Genomic DNA, 17,353 nt, shown 5'->3' on the forward strand with positions numbered 1-17,353 from the left:
AGGATGTGGGGAGAGAGGAACACTCCTTCATTGCTGGTGGGAATGCAAACTAGTACAACCACATTGGAAATCTATCTGGTGCTATCTCAGAAAAATGGGAATAGGGCTTCCTCAAGACCCAGCTATTCCACTCCTTGGAATATACCCAGAAGAAGCTCCAGCACACAACAGGGACATATGCTCTACCATGTTTATAGCAGCCTTATTCATAAAAAACAACAAATGTAAGGAAGACAGAATTCTACCTAGGCCTGAAATGGTCCAATCAGGAGGCAGTGCAGTCCCTTCCTAAAGGGACATTCCTCAGTACTGATCAGCCCTTGAAATAAATCATGTTCAATCCTGATGTGATGAGCCCATTAAATCAATTATCTAAAGAAATCCACATCAGTACAAGCATTTTGTCCTACAGAACTGGGCTTCAGACTAGTGTTTGGAGCTCATTAGGTCCATTCATCCACTGAGCAGCTGAATCAACTATTGAAGAAGTAGCCATTGTTTGAATATACTGATTTCCTCAACTATTTTAAATGAAGCCTCTCTCATTTCATCCTTCTGCTAGTTCACAGCAAAACTGATTATTAAACTTATCCTTTATAGCTTAGCCGACCTAGGTCTTTTACTCAGGGTGTGATGTTTGCCAGCGCAATGGTATGCACAGGTAACAGGTAGAGTTCTAAGATAAGGATGTGAACATTAAAACTTTCTGCCTATGAAAAGGAATTGTCTATCAAATGGTGGCACAGTATGGTGTTCACATATTTACACCAGAGCTTTTATAGTATTTATGCTAGACATTGGATGAAGGCTAAGGTCGTCTTTATTTCAGGTTGAGCATACTATTGAAAATTAGTAATAATTAAACTTGACTTTGTAATCAGTAGAAGGAAAGTCATCCTAGGAAGGTGTCAGCTAGAGTAACCAACAGATAAAAGAGTTAACACAGTACAGGCACCACTGTTATGTGTTCTTTGAGTTCAACAGAGTTCTTGGATTTTGATAAGTTTTACTTGGAAAGTTAGGATGCCAGAAGGCCAATGTTCACCAAACCTACCCCCACAGTAATCCCTAAGTTCAGTTTATTTCTCAAAAATATTAAGGAATCATTGGCAAGCAGCTAGAATAGGGAACAAAGATGCACTAAGGAGTGGTGATTAGAGTAAGAATGGCCTCCATAGGATTACATATATGAATGCTTGGTTCTCAGCTGATGGAACTGTTTGGGAAGGTTTAAATACTTTCTTTTGTAAGTTGCCTTGGTCATGTGTTTTATCACAGCAAAAGAAAAGTCATGGCAAGTGGGAATGAACTCCTGAGAGGCAGAGTTTTGATGGAACTTATGGCAATAATCGGATGAAGGCTGAGGCATCATTATTAGGATTGGCCCTTTGTGAGTGCATCACAGGTTGGGCCAGTAAAGGACCTCCATATCTTTCACCTCCCTCTGCAACTGTCCTAACAGAGAGATGACCCAACAGGGGAATGGTCACATGTAACTAGCTCATGCTCAACATGAGCCCCACTGGGACTGTGTAAAGGAAGCTTAATTCTTTCCTCAATTTTTATTAGTGAATAATATACACATTTATGAATGTCTGAGCATATGTTTGTATACTATATAGACACATGCAATAAAGTGGCAAGAAATGATTATTTGGCTTATCACATTTCTTCTTATCACCTTTCCTTCCTATAATTTAATATCTCACAATTTGTCAATAAAGAATTATGTACGGTGTTCATTTAGCATCGCATACTATTTCAGAGGCCAGAAGAAGGTACTGGATCTCCTAGAATCAGAGTCAAGACAGTTGTGAGCTGCCATGTGGGTGCTAGAAATTGAACCCAGGTCTTCTGGAAGAGCAGCCAGTTCTCATAACTATAGAGCCATCTTTCCAGCCCATGAATTTATTTTTTAAATAAAAATGATATTATAGGACTGGAAATATGCCTCAGAATTTAAGAGCACATTCTGTTCTTGCAGAGGATGCAAGTTCAATTCCCACATCAGGTGCCTCAGAACTGCCTCTACAAGAACCTACACACACACACACACACACACACACACACACACACACACACACACACAGTTAATAAATAGCCATCCTCAAAAGAAATCAAAGTTCAAATTCTCCTCAAAAATCAGCCAGAATCCAGAATATGCTATAAATAGACCCCTGGTCTACTGTTGTGTGCTCCTCTGTATCCTACACAAATTCATATGCAGAACCCTAAGCCCCAAGCATGGCTATTGGGGAGACATGGTGTTTAGGAGGTAATTTGAGTTAATTGAGGTCATAAGGGTGGGATCTATCCCAACTATACTGTGGTCTTATGAGAGAAGTGTAACTCCACTCTCCTATGTCAGAGGACACAGCAAAACACCAGGAAGAGCCCCTGCACTAAAACAAAGTCTGCCAGAAACTGGAGTTTAGACTTTTTCAATCTCTAAAACTGAAAAAAAAAATAGACTTCTATTTTGAAAGCCACTTTGTTCTTCAGTCCCAGGTGTCTGATACCATCAAGGACCTAATTTATGGGAGGGTAAGTCAAGACAGTCCTAAATTTTCTTTCTGTCTAATCCTAGATGATCCCTCAAAACCTCCTAAGGTCTCACAGTCTGATCCCTCCGATCTTACAGACTCAAAAGATTTTACCTTGAATAAATGGAGTACAACTAGCTACCATGGAACAATTAAAGCCTGTGGGTGCATGTACACCACACACACACACATACACACACACACACACACACACACACACACACATACACACACACACACACACACATACACACACATACACAGACACACACACACAAACACACACATACACACCACACACACAACACACACATACACACAACACACACACACAACACACACACAACACAACACACATACACACACATACACATACACACATACACACACATATACACACACATACACACATACACATACACACATACACACACATACACACACATACACACATACACATACACATACACACATACACATACACACACATACACACACATACACACACACATACACACACATACACATACACACATACACACACACATACACACACACACACACACACACACACACACACACACATACACACATATACACACACACATTCACTATCACTGTAGGACCAATGCTGCCCAAACTTTAATTCTCAGTCTTATCGAAAATCTAAGTATAACCTATATTTTTATTCACTTAAAACTTGTCTTTAAAGTGTAGAGAAGAATAGTGGTCACCAGGCTAGGAGGGTGCTAAGAGGTGGAATAGATAGAGGACAGAAAACAGGGCCATCTAGAAGGGAGGAGGAAGTTCTAGTGTTCTATAATGGGATAATTTTAGTTACAATAACTGTATATTTTAACATAGCTAGTATACAGAACTCGGAATGTTCCTAACACCCGCACAAAAATGATAAATCTTTGAAAAGCTAATTACCCAACTTGAACATTATGCATTATGTATTTCATTTTTGGTTTTGTTGCCTTTTTTTTTTTTTTTTTTCGCTTTTTGGCTTTTTGATACTTGCTATGTAGCCTAGTCTGGCCTTCAACATTTCATCCTTCTGTTAGGATCAAGTCATGCATTGCCTCACCTGGCTATACACAGTATACCTGTATTGAAACATATCATATGACGTAAATAAAAACATCTACTATGTTTTCACTAATTTGTTTAAGTGAGAAGAAGTCAATGGGGAATGAAGTTCAGTAGTAGAATGTTTGTCTAGCATGTGCAAGGCCCTACTTGCCATCCCCAGCATCATCAAAAATGAAATGAAATTTGCTCACTCAAAAAAATGTAGCTACATGATAGACAAGCACAAGTTGGATAGTGCCATCTTTACTCATTTTTGTAATGATAAAAGAATGCATATTCTATACAGCAAAGTAAGCAGCCAAAATTGCATCCTAGAATTCTGTGGCTCATCTTAGTGGTGCATATGCTAAATTCAGGGAGCTAGTAGGGTAGCTCATGAGAATATGGATATAAACATTTCCTTAGATTGGAAAACCTTGTCTTTATTAAGGAAACTTATCCGCTACATTTATTAATTTTCATTAGTTTGAGGGTCTGATTGCATATATAGCTGCTAACGAGGGACAATAGGATTTTCAGCCAATGCGTAGAGTTTTTGTTTTGCCTCTGAGTTAGCATAAATCCCACTCTCATCATGCCATGTGTTGATGCCAAATCTTTTGGTGCCGTTTAGGTCTGTGAACTGAGAACGGCACTTCCTGTAGACTGTGGAGCACTCATCTTGACGTGGACAAGCCTACAATGAGAAAAAATAATATTCAGTGACTGACGTATATACTCAAAGGAACATGCACCCAAAGTTGGTTCTTATAACTAAAGGTGAATTTTCAAAAACTGTTTAATGAAGCACAACCAAATACTTGCTATGAATTTATAAATACTTCCAATCTGGAAAGAAGAATCTAGCTCACAAATAGTATGATTTATAAGACTTTAAAAAATGTGCATGTAAAAAGTTTCTAAACTTAATACAAGTATGGAGGCCAATTTAAACACTATGGTAATCTAAATAAAACTAACCTAATCAGAGTTAACTATGTTTTTAAAACACCTTTTATTGATGAGTTAGGATTATTATGAAGAACAGTATCTTGTGTTAAATCTTTAATAATTATGAAATCATGCTTCCCACAGTGGTAGATGTCAAGCTCCAAGGCTCATTCCTATTAAAAATCGGACTCAAAACAACCCAATATAATTAAGATGCTTATCTTTAGGCCACTTTAAGCTTCATAAGGATAAATATGATGCTATTATTGATCATTTCCCAAGGAAACACTGGTTCTTTCTGGCTACTCCAGGAGTGATGGAAGACCCATCATATAAGGCCTGATAAAAACTCATCTCCCGCCTCCTGCTTTAAGTCAGTTCTAATTTTAAAGCACCAGAGCAAGATTGGAATGAAACTTCCAAAGCTATAAAACCATTAAAGAATACCAAAGACACACCTTCATCTTAGTTTTTTAAATTGACATTTTAACCATATGTTCAACCATAGTGTCCACTTACCTGTGGTGTGCCTACTATGGGCTGAGCACAATATTTTAGAGTTGATATCTTCTGGTCCATAATGGGATACTGGGTTTGAATCTTACTCCCATTTTGCACATAGATAAAGGCGTTCCTAAAACTCCAGGAGAGTGGGTAAAGGAAGCCAGTGCTAACTGGCTGAGGCTGGTTACAAACCACATCTGACTTAAGACCAATGTTGCTCCAGAAGCTTTTAGGAGATGAGAAGGGTATAAACTATGACATCACAAAGCCATACAATATCTGTGATGCTGTTTGAACATGGTTTGGGATTTGGCTCTTGTCATTGTGTGGTACTTTCAGGATGGAGGGACTTTTCTGTGGCTTGGTTGGTTGGTTGGTTGGTTGGTTGGTTGGAAGGAAGGAAGGAGAGCTAGATGGAGAGGAATTTATGGATTGATGGTCCGTCAATCAAATACAAGTATTTTAAATGAGATTTTGTATTACTTAACAAAACTATCCATTCAGAAGAATCAGAATCTTCTCATTCCTTTTCTTCCTGGAGTCAACCTGAAGAGAGTTTCAAACGCAAGATCAGTGTGTTCCTTTAGCATCTCATAGGCTGAGAGGACAATTTTTTTTTTTTTTGAGGTAAATGACACATCAAAGAGTTATAAGAAGAATGAGTCTGGCAGCATAAATATTAAAGGACTAGCTATAGAGAATACTGGATTCGACAACTGGTTAAAACTGGGTCTCAGTAACTCAGAGGGCATTTTCTGATGCATGGATAAACAGCTATTACTCAGAACCAAGAGAAATAAAATACTGATGAATGCCATGACATGAGTGAAAACATCGCTCAAACTGAAACAAGCCAAGTACTTAAAAGGGATGGATTATGTGGTACGTGGATTATATCTCAGTAAAAGGGTTTAAAATCAACCTGTGCGTTAATGAGAGTGATTCTGAAGTTGGAGAAACTAGATAAAAGACTGCTGCCTGTTAACTCGCAAGCCAGCACGCCTGCCAGTTCAACAAAGGAGACAGTGGGTAACAGCAGCCAGCTTCCGCGGCATAAATAGCCCTGCTGTTGTCGGTTTCAAGAGACCAGAGTGGTCAGAGAGCTAATGAGGACCTGAGCTTAATTTTCGACACAGAAGTGTTTAACACTCTTCTATGTTGCCCCGAGTCCCCTTTCCCAATGTGTAGCTGCCAGTGTGAAGTAGGGTGGCCTCAGCCCAGAAGTAGAAATCGACTCTAAGTGGCCTAAGAAAATTGGTGTCTTTTCGCCCCATTCTCAAGTCAGCAGGTCTTCAAAGATTAGAGTAGGCCATTAGGAACCTTGCCAACCTAAACTAGAAAGTGTATAGGCCAGATCGCTACTGGAAGCACCCCCACCCCCCAACCCCCCACAGCCAATATATCATGAAATCGAGTTTATCCTTTTCTTTTTGTTTATTTTCAGTGTGGTATTAAACCCAAGGTCTCTCCAACCCCTAAAGCCAACACTTGTAAAAGGTGGGTTGAAGAGTCAGTAAGAAACAGGATACATTATTGTATTGACCCTTTCCCAAAGTCTAATGTTTCAAAAATGTGATCTCAATCGACTGCTTTTACTCCTTGGATTTTGTGCATCTTGCTAAAAGCATCTTGACATAATTTCTCATGTGACATGAGAATCCTGAGGCCCTTGGAACAAGGAAATGAGTCAAAACTATGGCAGCAGTCAAAACTATACACTAGAAAGTGAGAGTGAAGGCAAATGGTTTGTCACAAGGTAGATGACTAGGAATCAGAAAGGTCCACATACAGAGCAGGTGAGCAAAATAGGCATTCAGAAACAAATAAAAATTATTGGAACTGGAAAGCTTAAATTTCTAGTAGGAAGCAAAGCAGGGTTTTGTTTTGTTTTGTTTTGTTTTGTTTTGTTTTTTTAAAGAAAACAAAAATCCTGAGATGGAACATGAGAAAAAAGCAGGGACCCCACAATGACTGCAGCTCAGAGATGAGGGCAAAGCCGGGGTAATGGGAGTTCCAAACAAGCAAGCCATTAGGAGTGCCATGCAAGTCAATAAACACGAAGGGATAATATAAAAATTAGTGTGTTTTTACCTCAGTGTATGTTCCCACTCATTTGCTCAAAGGGAGTTTAAAATGTGTTTCAGAACAATACCAGTCAAAGACCAAAGCAATGTTGGCTTGCTGCATGGAAAACAAAATTCTTTTTTTCAGCAAGATATTAGCCTCGTTGTAAATGCACAGGCTGGAGGAGTTAGAACACTCCAGTGATCAACCCCTGGGCCATGGGGTTCCCTTAAATGTATACAGAAAATACCTTTTACTCCAATGGCTTACAGATGACTTGGGGAAAGAAGAAAACAGTATCTGAGAATCCTTAGGAAGAGAAGCAGAGAGAGAAAATCATGGCAGCAGAAAAGACCAGTGTTTCCCCATCCCTGTTCTGTAACTATGGAGGGTCCCTTTCTTCTGAACAGAAAGAAGTATAGTAGAGAAGAAAAGAAAAATCTAGAGTTCTCCTGGCCCCAATCCAGTTGAGAATTCTTATCACCGGTGACCTGTCACACTGCCTTTTACTTGCTTTGGGTGGTTAAGCAGAAGGGACCTCTAAGAGTCATCAATCCTGCAGGGTGGTGGCGGTGCACATCTTTTTTTTTTTTAATTTTTATTAATTTATTCATATTACATCTCAATGGTTATCCCCTCCCTTGTATCCTCCCATTCCTCCCTCCCTCCCATCTTCCCCTCACTCCCCTCCCCTATAACTGTGACTGAGAGGGACTTCCTCCCCCTGTATATGCTCATAGGGTATCAAGTCTCTTCTTGGTAGCCTGCTATCCTGCTATCCTTCCTGTGAGTGCCACCAGGTCTCCCCATTCAGGGGACTTGGTCAAATATGAGGCTGTGCATGTCTTTAATCCCAGCACTTGGGAGGCAGAGGCAGGTGGATCACTGTGAGTTCGAGGCTAGCCTGGTCTACAAAGCAAGTGCAGGATAGTCAAGGCTACACAGAGAAACCCTATCTTGAAAAACCAACCAACAAACAAACAAACAAATAAATAAGTCATGATCCTGAGCCACTTTCGGTATCATGGTGTGGCCAAAATATGGGAAGTAGCTGCAGTTCTGAAAGGAGGGTAGTAAGAAAGATCGCAGAGGTGCACAATAGAGTAGAGACAAAAACGTGAGTCAAAGAGGCTTCTGTGGCATCTATAGTACTAATAAGAATGGAAAGGGGCCAAGCCATCTCCAACTATACTCAGGAAGGAAAAGGGCTGTGAATTACAGCAGTGGTCTTTGTTAGACATTGGTGACAACAAGGAAAGAGCACTAGGTGGACCAAAGTGCCTTGCCAGAGATAGAAACAGATAGAGAACACCACATGTAAATTGCTTTCTTTGGGCCAGGAGTTCAGACAAAGTACAGCAAAGATATAACACAATGTGTAGGGCATCAGCTGGGATAACCTGAAACTGAGGATTCCTGGAGGACCAGGGCCTGGGAACATCACCTTACTACTGTAGCTGGTAGTTGATGGTAGGTTTCCACTGGGATCTGCCCTGGGCTACTGGCTAGAATGACTGCACAGGCCCTTCCTGTGTGTTTGCTTCTGCTTCCTCGGTGGTGGCCAAGTTCTGAGAATGAGTGTGACACAAAGTAAATCAGGAGGAATGGACATTGGTGTAAATCAGAGCCACACAGCACCATTTCCAGCAGAGGCACAGCTCACCCAGCTCCCAGGGCAGGAAACATACCGTGCTTCTAGCAAAGGGCATCTATCCATGTGTGGGGGCGGGGGACACGGAGTATAGGCATTTTTATCACAATTCTTTCTCTTCTCTTTTGGAAGAGAAGCGTAAGTTGGGTCAGGAACCTCAAATCCACCTTGAGTCTGATGATTTTCTAGGAAGACTTGTAGCTGGGTAGCCAGAGCTCTGCAGAGCACTGTGACTATCTATCTCAAAAGGACAGAAAGCAAAATAATGACAGAGAACAGGTGCATGGGCTGAAGCCCAGAGGAAAGCAGGTGCAGACCTCTGGACTGCTACCCCAATGAGCTGACAAAGGCAAAGCTTCTGCCCAGGGCAAGCTCACTAGAAACACATGCCCAGGGTTCTTATTGGGCACTGGGCACATCCAACCTCAGTCAGCACATACCAAAATTTCATACATCCAGAAGAAAAAAAACAGGTGTTTGGCATAAACCACGTGGGTTGCATGATTCGCTTTGGCACAGGGAACCATTCTGATAAGGGGATTGTGGTTCTGAAAGCCAGGTTTCCTGACACAAGCCAGGCCAAGCTCACAACAAGGGCCTTGAAAAGATAGTCTCGGCTCTGATTCATGAGTTCTTGGCAGACAGGGCACAGATGATGATGTTTGAGAAAGTGAAAATATTTTCTAGAGAGACAGAGCTGCATACAGTGGACCAGTCCTATAGTGGCCCCACTTAGGAGGCTAAGGCTCAAGGACTGTCTGACTTGAGTTTAGCCTGAGCTACAGTGTGAGATCCTGTCTTTACAAACAATTTCAGTAGATAGAGAAGGACAAGAAGGCAGAGAGAGAGAGAGAGAGAGAGAGAGAGAGAGATGGATAGATGGGGAGAGGAAGAGACTTAGAGCACTTTGTATGGGAACAAAGTTGTGGCACTAAAAAAAAGGTTTTATGTGGGGAGAGGTGTTGTCCACAGTGATAGAGTTGGGAAGAAGGCTGGCTATCACTTCCTCCTCGGACACAAGCTGAAGACAGTTATCATGCACTCAACACTCTAACAGAAGAGCTAAAAATCCTTGTCTATTGTTTCCTTAGTGGTTATAGGAAGAGTTTAGAATTGTATGTAGGTGAATATGTGTGTGTGTGTGTGTGTGTGTGTGTGTGTGTGTGTGTGTGTGTGTGTACGAGATGGCTCAGTTGTTAGAGCACTGACTGCTCTTCCAGAGGGCCCAAGTTCAATTGCAAGAACCTACATGACAGCTCACAACTGTCTGTAACTCTAGGATCCAACATCCTCATGTAGACAAACACACAAAACATCAATTTTAAAAAATAGAATTATATGTAGAAACAGACATTTGAATTACTATACATTGCTGGCAAGCACAGTATTCACGGCTATAAAGACCATGGTTTCTGCCTGTTTCTCCGAGGCAGAACTAGGGTTTGATGGATCTTTCTGAGCTGTGCAGGTGGATAAGGACTGGGAAGCATGTGCTTTGTGTGTAGTAGTAAGTATTATAGTACTGACATTCTCACAGAATCCAGGGAAAGGGCATTTCACAGAAGGCGCTTAGAGCACTTTCATGGCTAACTGGGCACAAAGAATCAAAGATGATTCATAGCATCAAGTCTGCATGGTGGGGAGAGTTGTAACACCACTAAAAAGAATAAGACACAGGGGTGGGGGAGGATGTGTTTTATGGGGGAAATTATGAGTCACACTTTAGACATTTCTAATTTGAGATTGCATCAGTACAAAATGTTTATTTGGAAGACGGTGCAGTGGGACAGATGGCCTGGAGAGAAGTCAGTGCCCTACACGCAGCAGTGATCATCGGCAGGGGAAAAATAGCTGTAAGGAACATTACAGGACCCATGGATGCTATCTGTTGCAAATTGTGGGTTACATAATTGTACCCCATGCATTTCCCCCGAGGTTGGAAACTGTACCATAGCTACGCGCCCTTGCTCTGGCTTACATGTCAATTTATTTACGATAAAGAAACATGGTTCAGGTGCATGTTTCCAGAGGATAAACAACTGACTCTAACAGAGCTTATGTGCATGCATATCCCTGTGTATTTCTCGAAATGTTGTTATAATATTTAAATTAATATAATAACCAAAAACTGTACCCCCAGAATGATGGGTACAGAGCTAACAGGGCAGATGACTTCTCTAAGGTTGGGTAAAATTGGAGGAGCAGTGTTCTGGGACCCAAATGTTAAGGGCACCCATGGCTGGGCCTAAAAAGCAGAAGTGGTAAGGAGACTATTGTAGATCTAGGAGGACCAGGGAAGTTGAAGAATTCAGTGCGAGTCAATAACACTAACTTTGAAAGAAGTGACAGAGCAAGACCTAACAAAACACAGTGGGATGAGTAAATTTCTAGGAACCTTAGCATATCCTGCTCAGAAAAGGGTTAAGAAAGTTCAATAAAACATGCTGATAAAAGGTAGAGAAGAAAGGAATGCAGGGGGCTAACGAGCCCTGTAGACACTGGAACCTACTGAAGCTGCAGCAAGATCCTATGAAAGGCTAGCCTGGGGAAAACTGGCTGAGGAGGTTTCTTTTTCCCATCCTTTTGTTCTGCTTTCTTCTTTCTCTTCTATGGACCATAGCAAGGCAGGATAGGATGCTACAGCAGGCTTCTCAGTGAGCAGGTTTCCCAACTGACCGTCACTGACTTGGAAGACAAAGGGCATGCTTTTACCATACAGACTGATACACCATCCATAGCATCTCACATAACAGCCTTGCCCGAGACCGTACCACCGCACACCCTGCGCTTCCTGGGTGCTACAATCTCATTCTTTAGGATGAAGGAGCATAGTTCAGTCACCAGTATTCTATGAATAAACCACGCTGACTCTACCAGAGGTTAGAGTGCTTTGTACTACACACAAAGCACAATTTTCCCTGATAGAATGACACTGCTGTTCCTTAATCAACTTGCATACCTAATCCTCAGCCAAGTTTTCCAAACCATCCAATAGGCCATTCTGTGGTTATACTCTTACTGGTTTCATTCTGGTTCCTTGGCTCCTTTCTAATTTGATAGTCCCCCCCCCCTCCCTTTCCCCAAGGTCATTCTTAGTTGGCGACCAGCCTTCTGGAACATTGTTAACTGCCTAATTTTGTATCATAATTTGAAAGCAGTCTCAGCCCCTCCATCCAGCTCATCCATAAACATGCATAATGGGTTGTTTCCTGGCCAAATCAGTCACTGTGAACTAACCTTGTGTGGACTGTGAAGACAGCCATTATCCACCTGGCATTAGTACAGCAAAGGCCACTCTTCCCTAGGATGCCCATAAGTACATTCATTTTGGGGACCTCATTTACTCTTAAAGGGTATTTGAAGCAGCAAGCATCTGATGTGAGTGATGTGATTTGTCAAATGGACGAAACCAATGTATATGTATTTTATAGACCACCTATGAGACTTTATTTTCTTATTTTTTGTATACATCATGGATAAAAACTCTGTGGCTCCAATGCACCTAAATGAAGACCCCCCCCCCCACCTCTTCCTAGTGACATCTTCTAAGCACATATACAGAGCAGCATGGGAGGAAATGAGCAAGAATCTGCTTTACCTGCTTACTCATTTCTTCACCAGACATCACCTGAATTGGCTCCTACTGAATATTCTTTCTGCTCAATGGTTATGTTACAAACATAATAGTATTCAGCCAATGCAGCAAGAATAAATATGTAACTAGTAGGACATGCTTTGCTATATATTTAAAAAGTACTTACTATTTCTCTTTACTTAATAATTTTCTAAAGGAAAAAGAATTTGTGTAAGTCCAGATATTCAATCACAAGGAAATTGTTACAGAAGGTATAAATAAAGATGCTAAGGCTGTGAGCACAAATATAAATTGCTACACAGTTTTGAAATATAGCAAATATAATAAGGTTTCGGTATGAGAAAAAGTAGAGAGATTTGTGTGGACAATCATTTCAAAAGATAAACTGACTTTTTAAAGAAACATCACGGCATTTGAGTTCCAGGAGGTAACACTCACAGCAGCCTATGGAACACAAGCTACTGACACCTATTTTTGTCTAAGATACATGTTTTAACTAGTCCTACCATTTCAATCATCTGAAACATACATATCATTTTTTATTCTTCAGTCCATATTATATGAGGACATTTTTCTCTGACAACGATTTGTATTTATAACCATATGATACAACATGTTGCATGTAAATCCAAAGCCTAGGGCTCTCAAATTTTAAAATATTCCCACTTTATAGAAGGCACATGTGTTCCTGTAGAAATGAATCATTTGAAAAGAAAGTAAAATCTCTCATAGTCCCAAATTCTCTGACCTGGCCTAGAGGCAAAGATACATGGCAGCTAACTACTGTTAGGAGGAACATGACAATCAGGACAAACAATCTTTCTAGGGAAAAGATATGACACAAACTTACTTTAGAATCTGACTTTCCTGAAATACAACCGTAGACTATCAGTGACTCACCAAATGAACAGAAAATTATAATATTTATTATCCAGTTTTCAAATTGACAGAATGAAATGTCTGCCAAGGTCTTTAAAAAATTACTTGGTAATAAAATAAATACTTTTCTAATGGAACAGAGTCAATGAGACAGGGTCAAGTCATATCAAACAGTTGAACTAAGAGTTGGGAACTTGGAGGGAAGCAGCAGGCTAACTACAGATCTTCACCTCTCCATCTGCTCTCCAAATCCAACTGCCAAGTCCTACCCCCAATTCCGTAGCAGCCCACTTGCAATCTGACCCCATCTCTAGCAGATCATTAGAACTTCTCCTTCAGCCTCCCTCTCCTCCAGTTATCCCAAGCCCCAAGCCTAGCAGGCATTCCCTGTGAACCCATCAGCCAAGTCTGTCAAAGAAGCAAGTAGGCCAGATAAGCAAGTAGGCAAGCTTCAGATATTCACTCTCCCTCCTGTCCTCCATATCCATGCCCCAGTCTCATCCTTAGCTTTGTAGCCAACTACCTGTTGTGGCCTCTTCTTCCTCTCTGGCCCAATTCTCAGGGAACTAAGCAAATACTTGCAGAACTGATTTCTTCCCTCCTCCACTCCATCATCCTCTCCTGTCTGCAACCCTCTTCTCATCTCTGTTTCTAAGTGTCAATGCCCAATACCTAGAAACAGATTTTACCCAGAACCCCTAGTGGCCAAAACCTGGTAGGATTCCGGAGGAAGAATTCCTTACCAGGCAACACACAGCTACCACATTCTCCTAAGAACAGGAGAGGGCAACAGAAAACAAGGAACAAAACACCCACCCAACAAAGACCAAGACCAGTTATCAGTACCTAGAATTACCACTGTCACAAACCCAGATGCCAAGACTCTATAATAAAAGCAAAATCATAATAGCAAGATAATACGTCTCCACTAGGTCCCAGCAATCTTAATACAGTAGGATTTGAGAAGTGCAACATGGCTGAAGCACAAAACAAAACTTAAAATAGCCTTTACAAATATGCTTGTGGTCTTTAAAGATGAAATGACTGAACAAATGGTGAAAGGAAATGAATAGAACAGGAACTTTAGAGGCAACTCTCACCAACAGAATACAAGAGATAGAAGAGAGAATCTCAGGCATTAAAGACATGACAAAAGAAATGGACACTTTGATCCAAGAAAATGTAAAATTTAAAAATACTCTGGCACAAAAAATTTTTTCAATGAAATTATAGAAGAAAATTTCCCTAACTATAGAAGGTAATGCCTATGAAGGTACAAGAGACACACAGAACACACCAAACTTGACCACAAAAGAAATTCTCCACAACACTTAATAATCAAAACACTACACATAAAGACCAAAGAAAGAATATTAAATGCTACAAGGGGAAAAAGACTAAATAGTATACAATGGCAGGCCTATTAGAATAATACCTGAATTCTCATTGGAGACTCTAAAAGCCAGAAGGGCCTGAACAGATATATGGCAGACTCTAAGGAACCACAGACGCCAACCCAGACTACTATACACAGCAAAACTTTCAGTCACAACACAATATATAGAGAAAAGAAGATATTTCATGATAAAACTAAATTTAAGCTGTATCTTTAAACATCCCCAGTACTATAGAAAGTGCTAGAAGGAAAACTCCACCTTCAGAGGTTAACTACCCATAGGAAAACACAGGGAATAATTAATCTCAGACCAGCAATCAAAAAAGAGTAAGCACATGTGAGTGCACACACACACACACACACACACACACACACACACACACACCAGTAACAACAACAACAGGAATCAACAATCACGTCCACTGATATATCGCAACATCATTTGTCTCAATTTCCCAATAAAAAGAGACTAGCAGTGTTGATGCAAAAACAAGCTCCATCTGTCTCTGCATTTAAAAAAGTACACCTCGGTATCAAGGATAGACATCATCTCAGGGTAAAATCAAAGAAGAAATTCCAAGTAAGTGGATCTAAGAAGCAAGCTGGTATAGCCATTGTAATATCTGTCAAAGTAGACTTCAAACAAAAATAAACCAAAGAGATAAGGAAGGACACTACATACTCATCAAAGAAAAACTTCTCCAAGAGGACCTCGCAATTATTAACATCTATGTCCCAAACACAAAGGCACCCAAGTTCATAAAAGAAACACTATTACAGCTTAAATCACATATTAACTCTCACACATTGACCACTCTTTGTAGCTTCCTTGTCTTAAAATGTCATGTCTGGGCTTTTTAATCTTGTGTTTTATTTATATGCATATTTCTCTCTCTCCTCTCTCTTCTCCTCTCCTCACCTCTCCTCTCCACTTCTTCTCCTCTCTTCTCTTCTCTTCTCTTCTCTTCTCTCTCTCTCTCTCTCTCAACACACACACACACACACACACACACACACACACACACACACACACACACACAAATCAGAATGATGTAAGCTCTCAGCTACCATGCTCCTGCCATGATGCCCACACTCTAACCCCCTGAAACTAAGCACCAAATCAACTCTGTCTTTGCCTGGCATCTTCTCAGAGCAACAGAAAACTAAGACAATGTGATATGGCCAGTTCTTTCAAGCTCCCGCTGTTGTACCTTCCCCTAAGGGATGGGCTGCAACCTGTGCTTGTACTTAGGAATTTGTCACAGCAGCATACATGAGATTAGAACTCACAACTTCATTTTGTTTAAAGACAGAGACAGATCTTTTGAAAATAAGGGAACAGGTTGGAAATTCATTTTGAAATAATGTGTTCATTTCCTTATGCTTTAAAACAATTTCTTGTATTTATTCATCATGGGAGGCGGAATCATGTGTCATAACATATATGGAGGTCAGAGGACAACTTTTGTGTGTATGGGCTCTCTATCCACCAGGTGGATTCTAGGGATAAAAACAAAACAAAACAAAAAACCCTGAATCTCCAAGACAATCCTGTACAATAAAAGATCTTCTGGAGGTATCTCCGTGCCTGATCTCAATCTGTACTATAGAGCAACAGTAATGAAAACGCCATGGTTCTGGCATAGAAACAAACTGGTGGCTCAATGGAATCGAATCAAAAACCCAGAAATAAGCCCACACACCTTCATTTGACAAAGAAGCCAAAACCATACAATTGAAAAGAGATAGCATCTTCAACAAATGGTGCTGGTCTAACTGGATGTCTACATGTAGAAAAATGCAAATAGACCCTTACTTATCACTCTGCACAAAACTAAAGTCCAAGTGGATTAAAGACATCAACATAAAACCAGATACACTAAATTCATTAGAAGAAAAAGTGGGGACGAGCCTTAAACTCATTGGCACAGGAGACAACTTCCTGAACATAACACCCAACAGCTCAGGTTCTAAGATCAACAATTAATAAATGGATCCTCGTGAAACTGAAAAGCTTCTGTAAGACAAAGGAAACAGTCAACAGAACAAAACTACATCCTACAGACTGGGGAAAGATCTACACCAACCCTACATCTGACAGAGGGCTAAGATCCAAAAAAATATAAAGACCTCAAGAAATTAAACACCACCAAACCCAAAGATTCAATTAAAAACAGGATGGACTATAATTTTTAATTATAAATTATAGGTCCTGTTTCAGTGGAAAATTCTAAAAAATATAAAGGTAATTTCTCATTCAGTGGCCGATTTTGCCAACAATATTGAGAACTTCTCCATGTTTTTAAGTTTCCTCTAGATTTTCAAATATCTTTCATGAAATATGGGTGTTTATGTTAATATTTTAACCTTCAGTGAAAATTTATTAAGAACTATCCATGAACAATGTTAAGGCTTCACATCACCACCTGTGGTTATAAAGTATCAATATTATCTCTAATACTATTAGTTATGCATTCTCCAACTTTTGCTATTATAAATAACACACTGACTAGCATTTTTGCTAATACTTTATTTCGAATTATATTTCTTCAAAGAAATTGCCTTCAAGGAGACTTATTGGGTTAAATGGTAATCTAAAATAAGCTGACAAATTTCTTCCCAGGCAGGGTGAAAGTAGTGTATAATCTCCTACATAAATCAAACTCACCACTTCATCCCAGCTTAGCCTCGCCCTC

General features: G+C 40.3%; 1 protein-coding gene across 1 annotated transcript in view; it reads right to left on the minus strand.

Moving 5' to 3' along the window:
* Positions 1–4,056: 4,056 nt before the first annotated feature.
* The window catches only part of Cfap95 (cilia and flagella associated protein 95), an 83,509-nt gene continuing 70,212 nt past the window's right edge, over positions 4,057–17,353 (minus strand). Inside the window, exon 6 of the mRNA XM_051147113.1 lies at positions 4,057–4,314. Coding sequence (XP_051003070.1) covers positions 4,132–4,314 — 183 coding nt within the window. The 3' untranslated portion in view covers positions 4,057–4,131. The remainder of the gene's footprint in view (positions 4,315–17,353) is intronic.

Source organism: Acomys russatus, chromosome 5, assembly GCF_903995435.1.
Source record: "Acomys russatus chromosome 5, mAcoRus1.1, whole genome shotgun sequence".
NCBI lineage: Eukaryota > Metazoa > Chordata > Mammalia > Rodentia > Muridae > Acomys > Acomys russatus.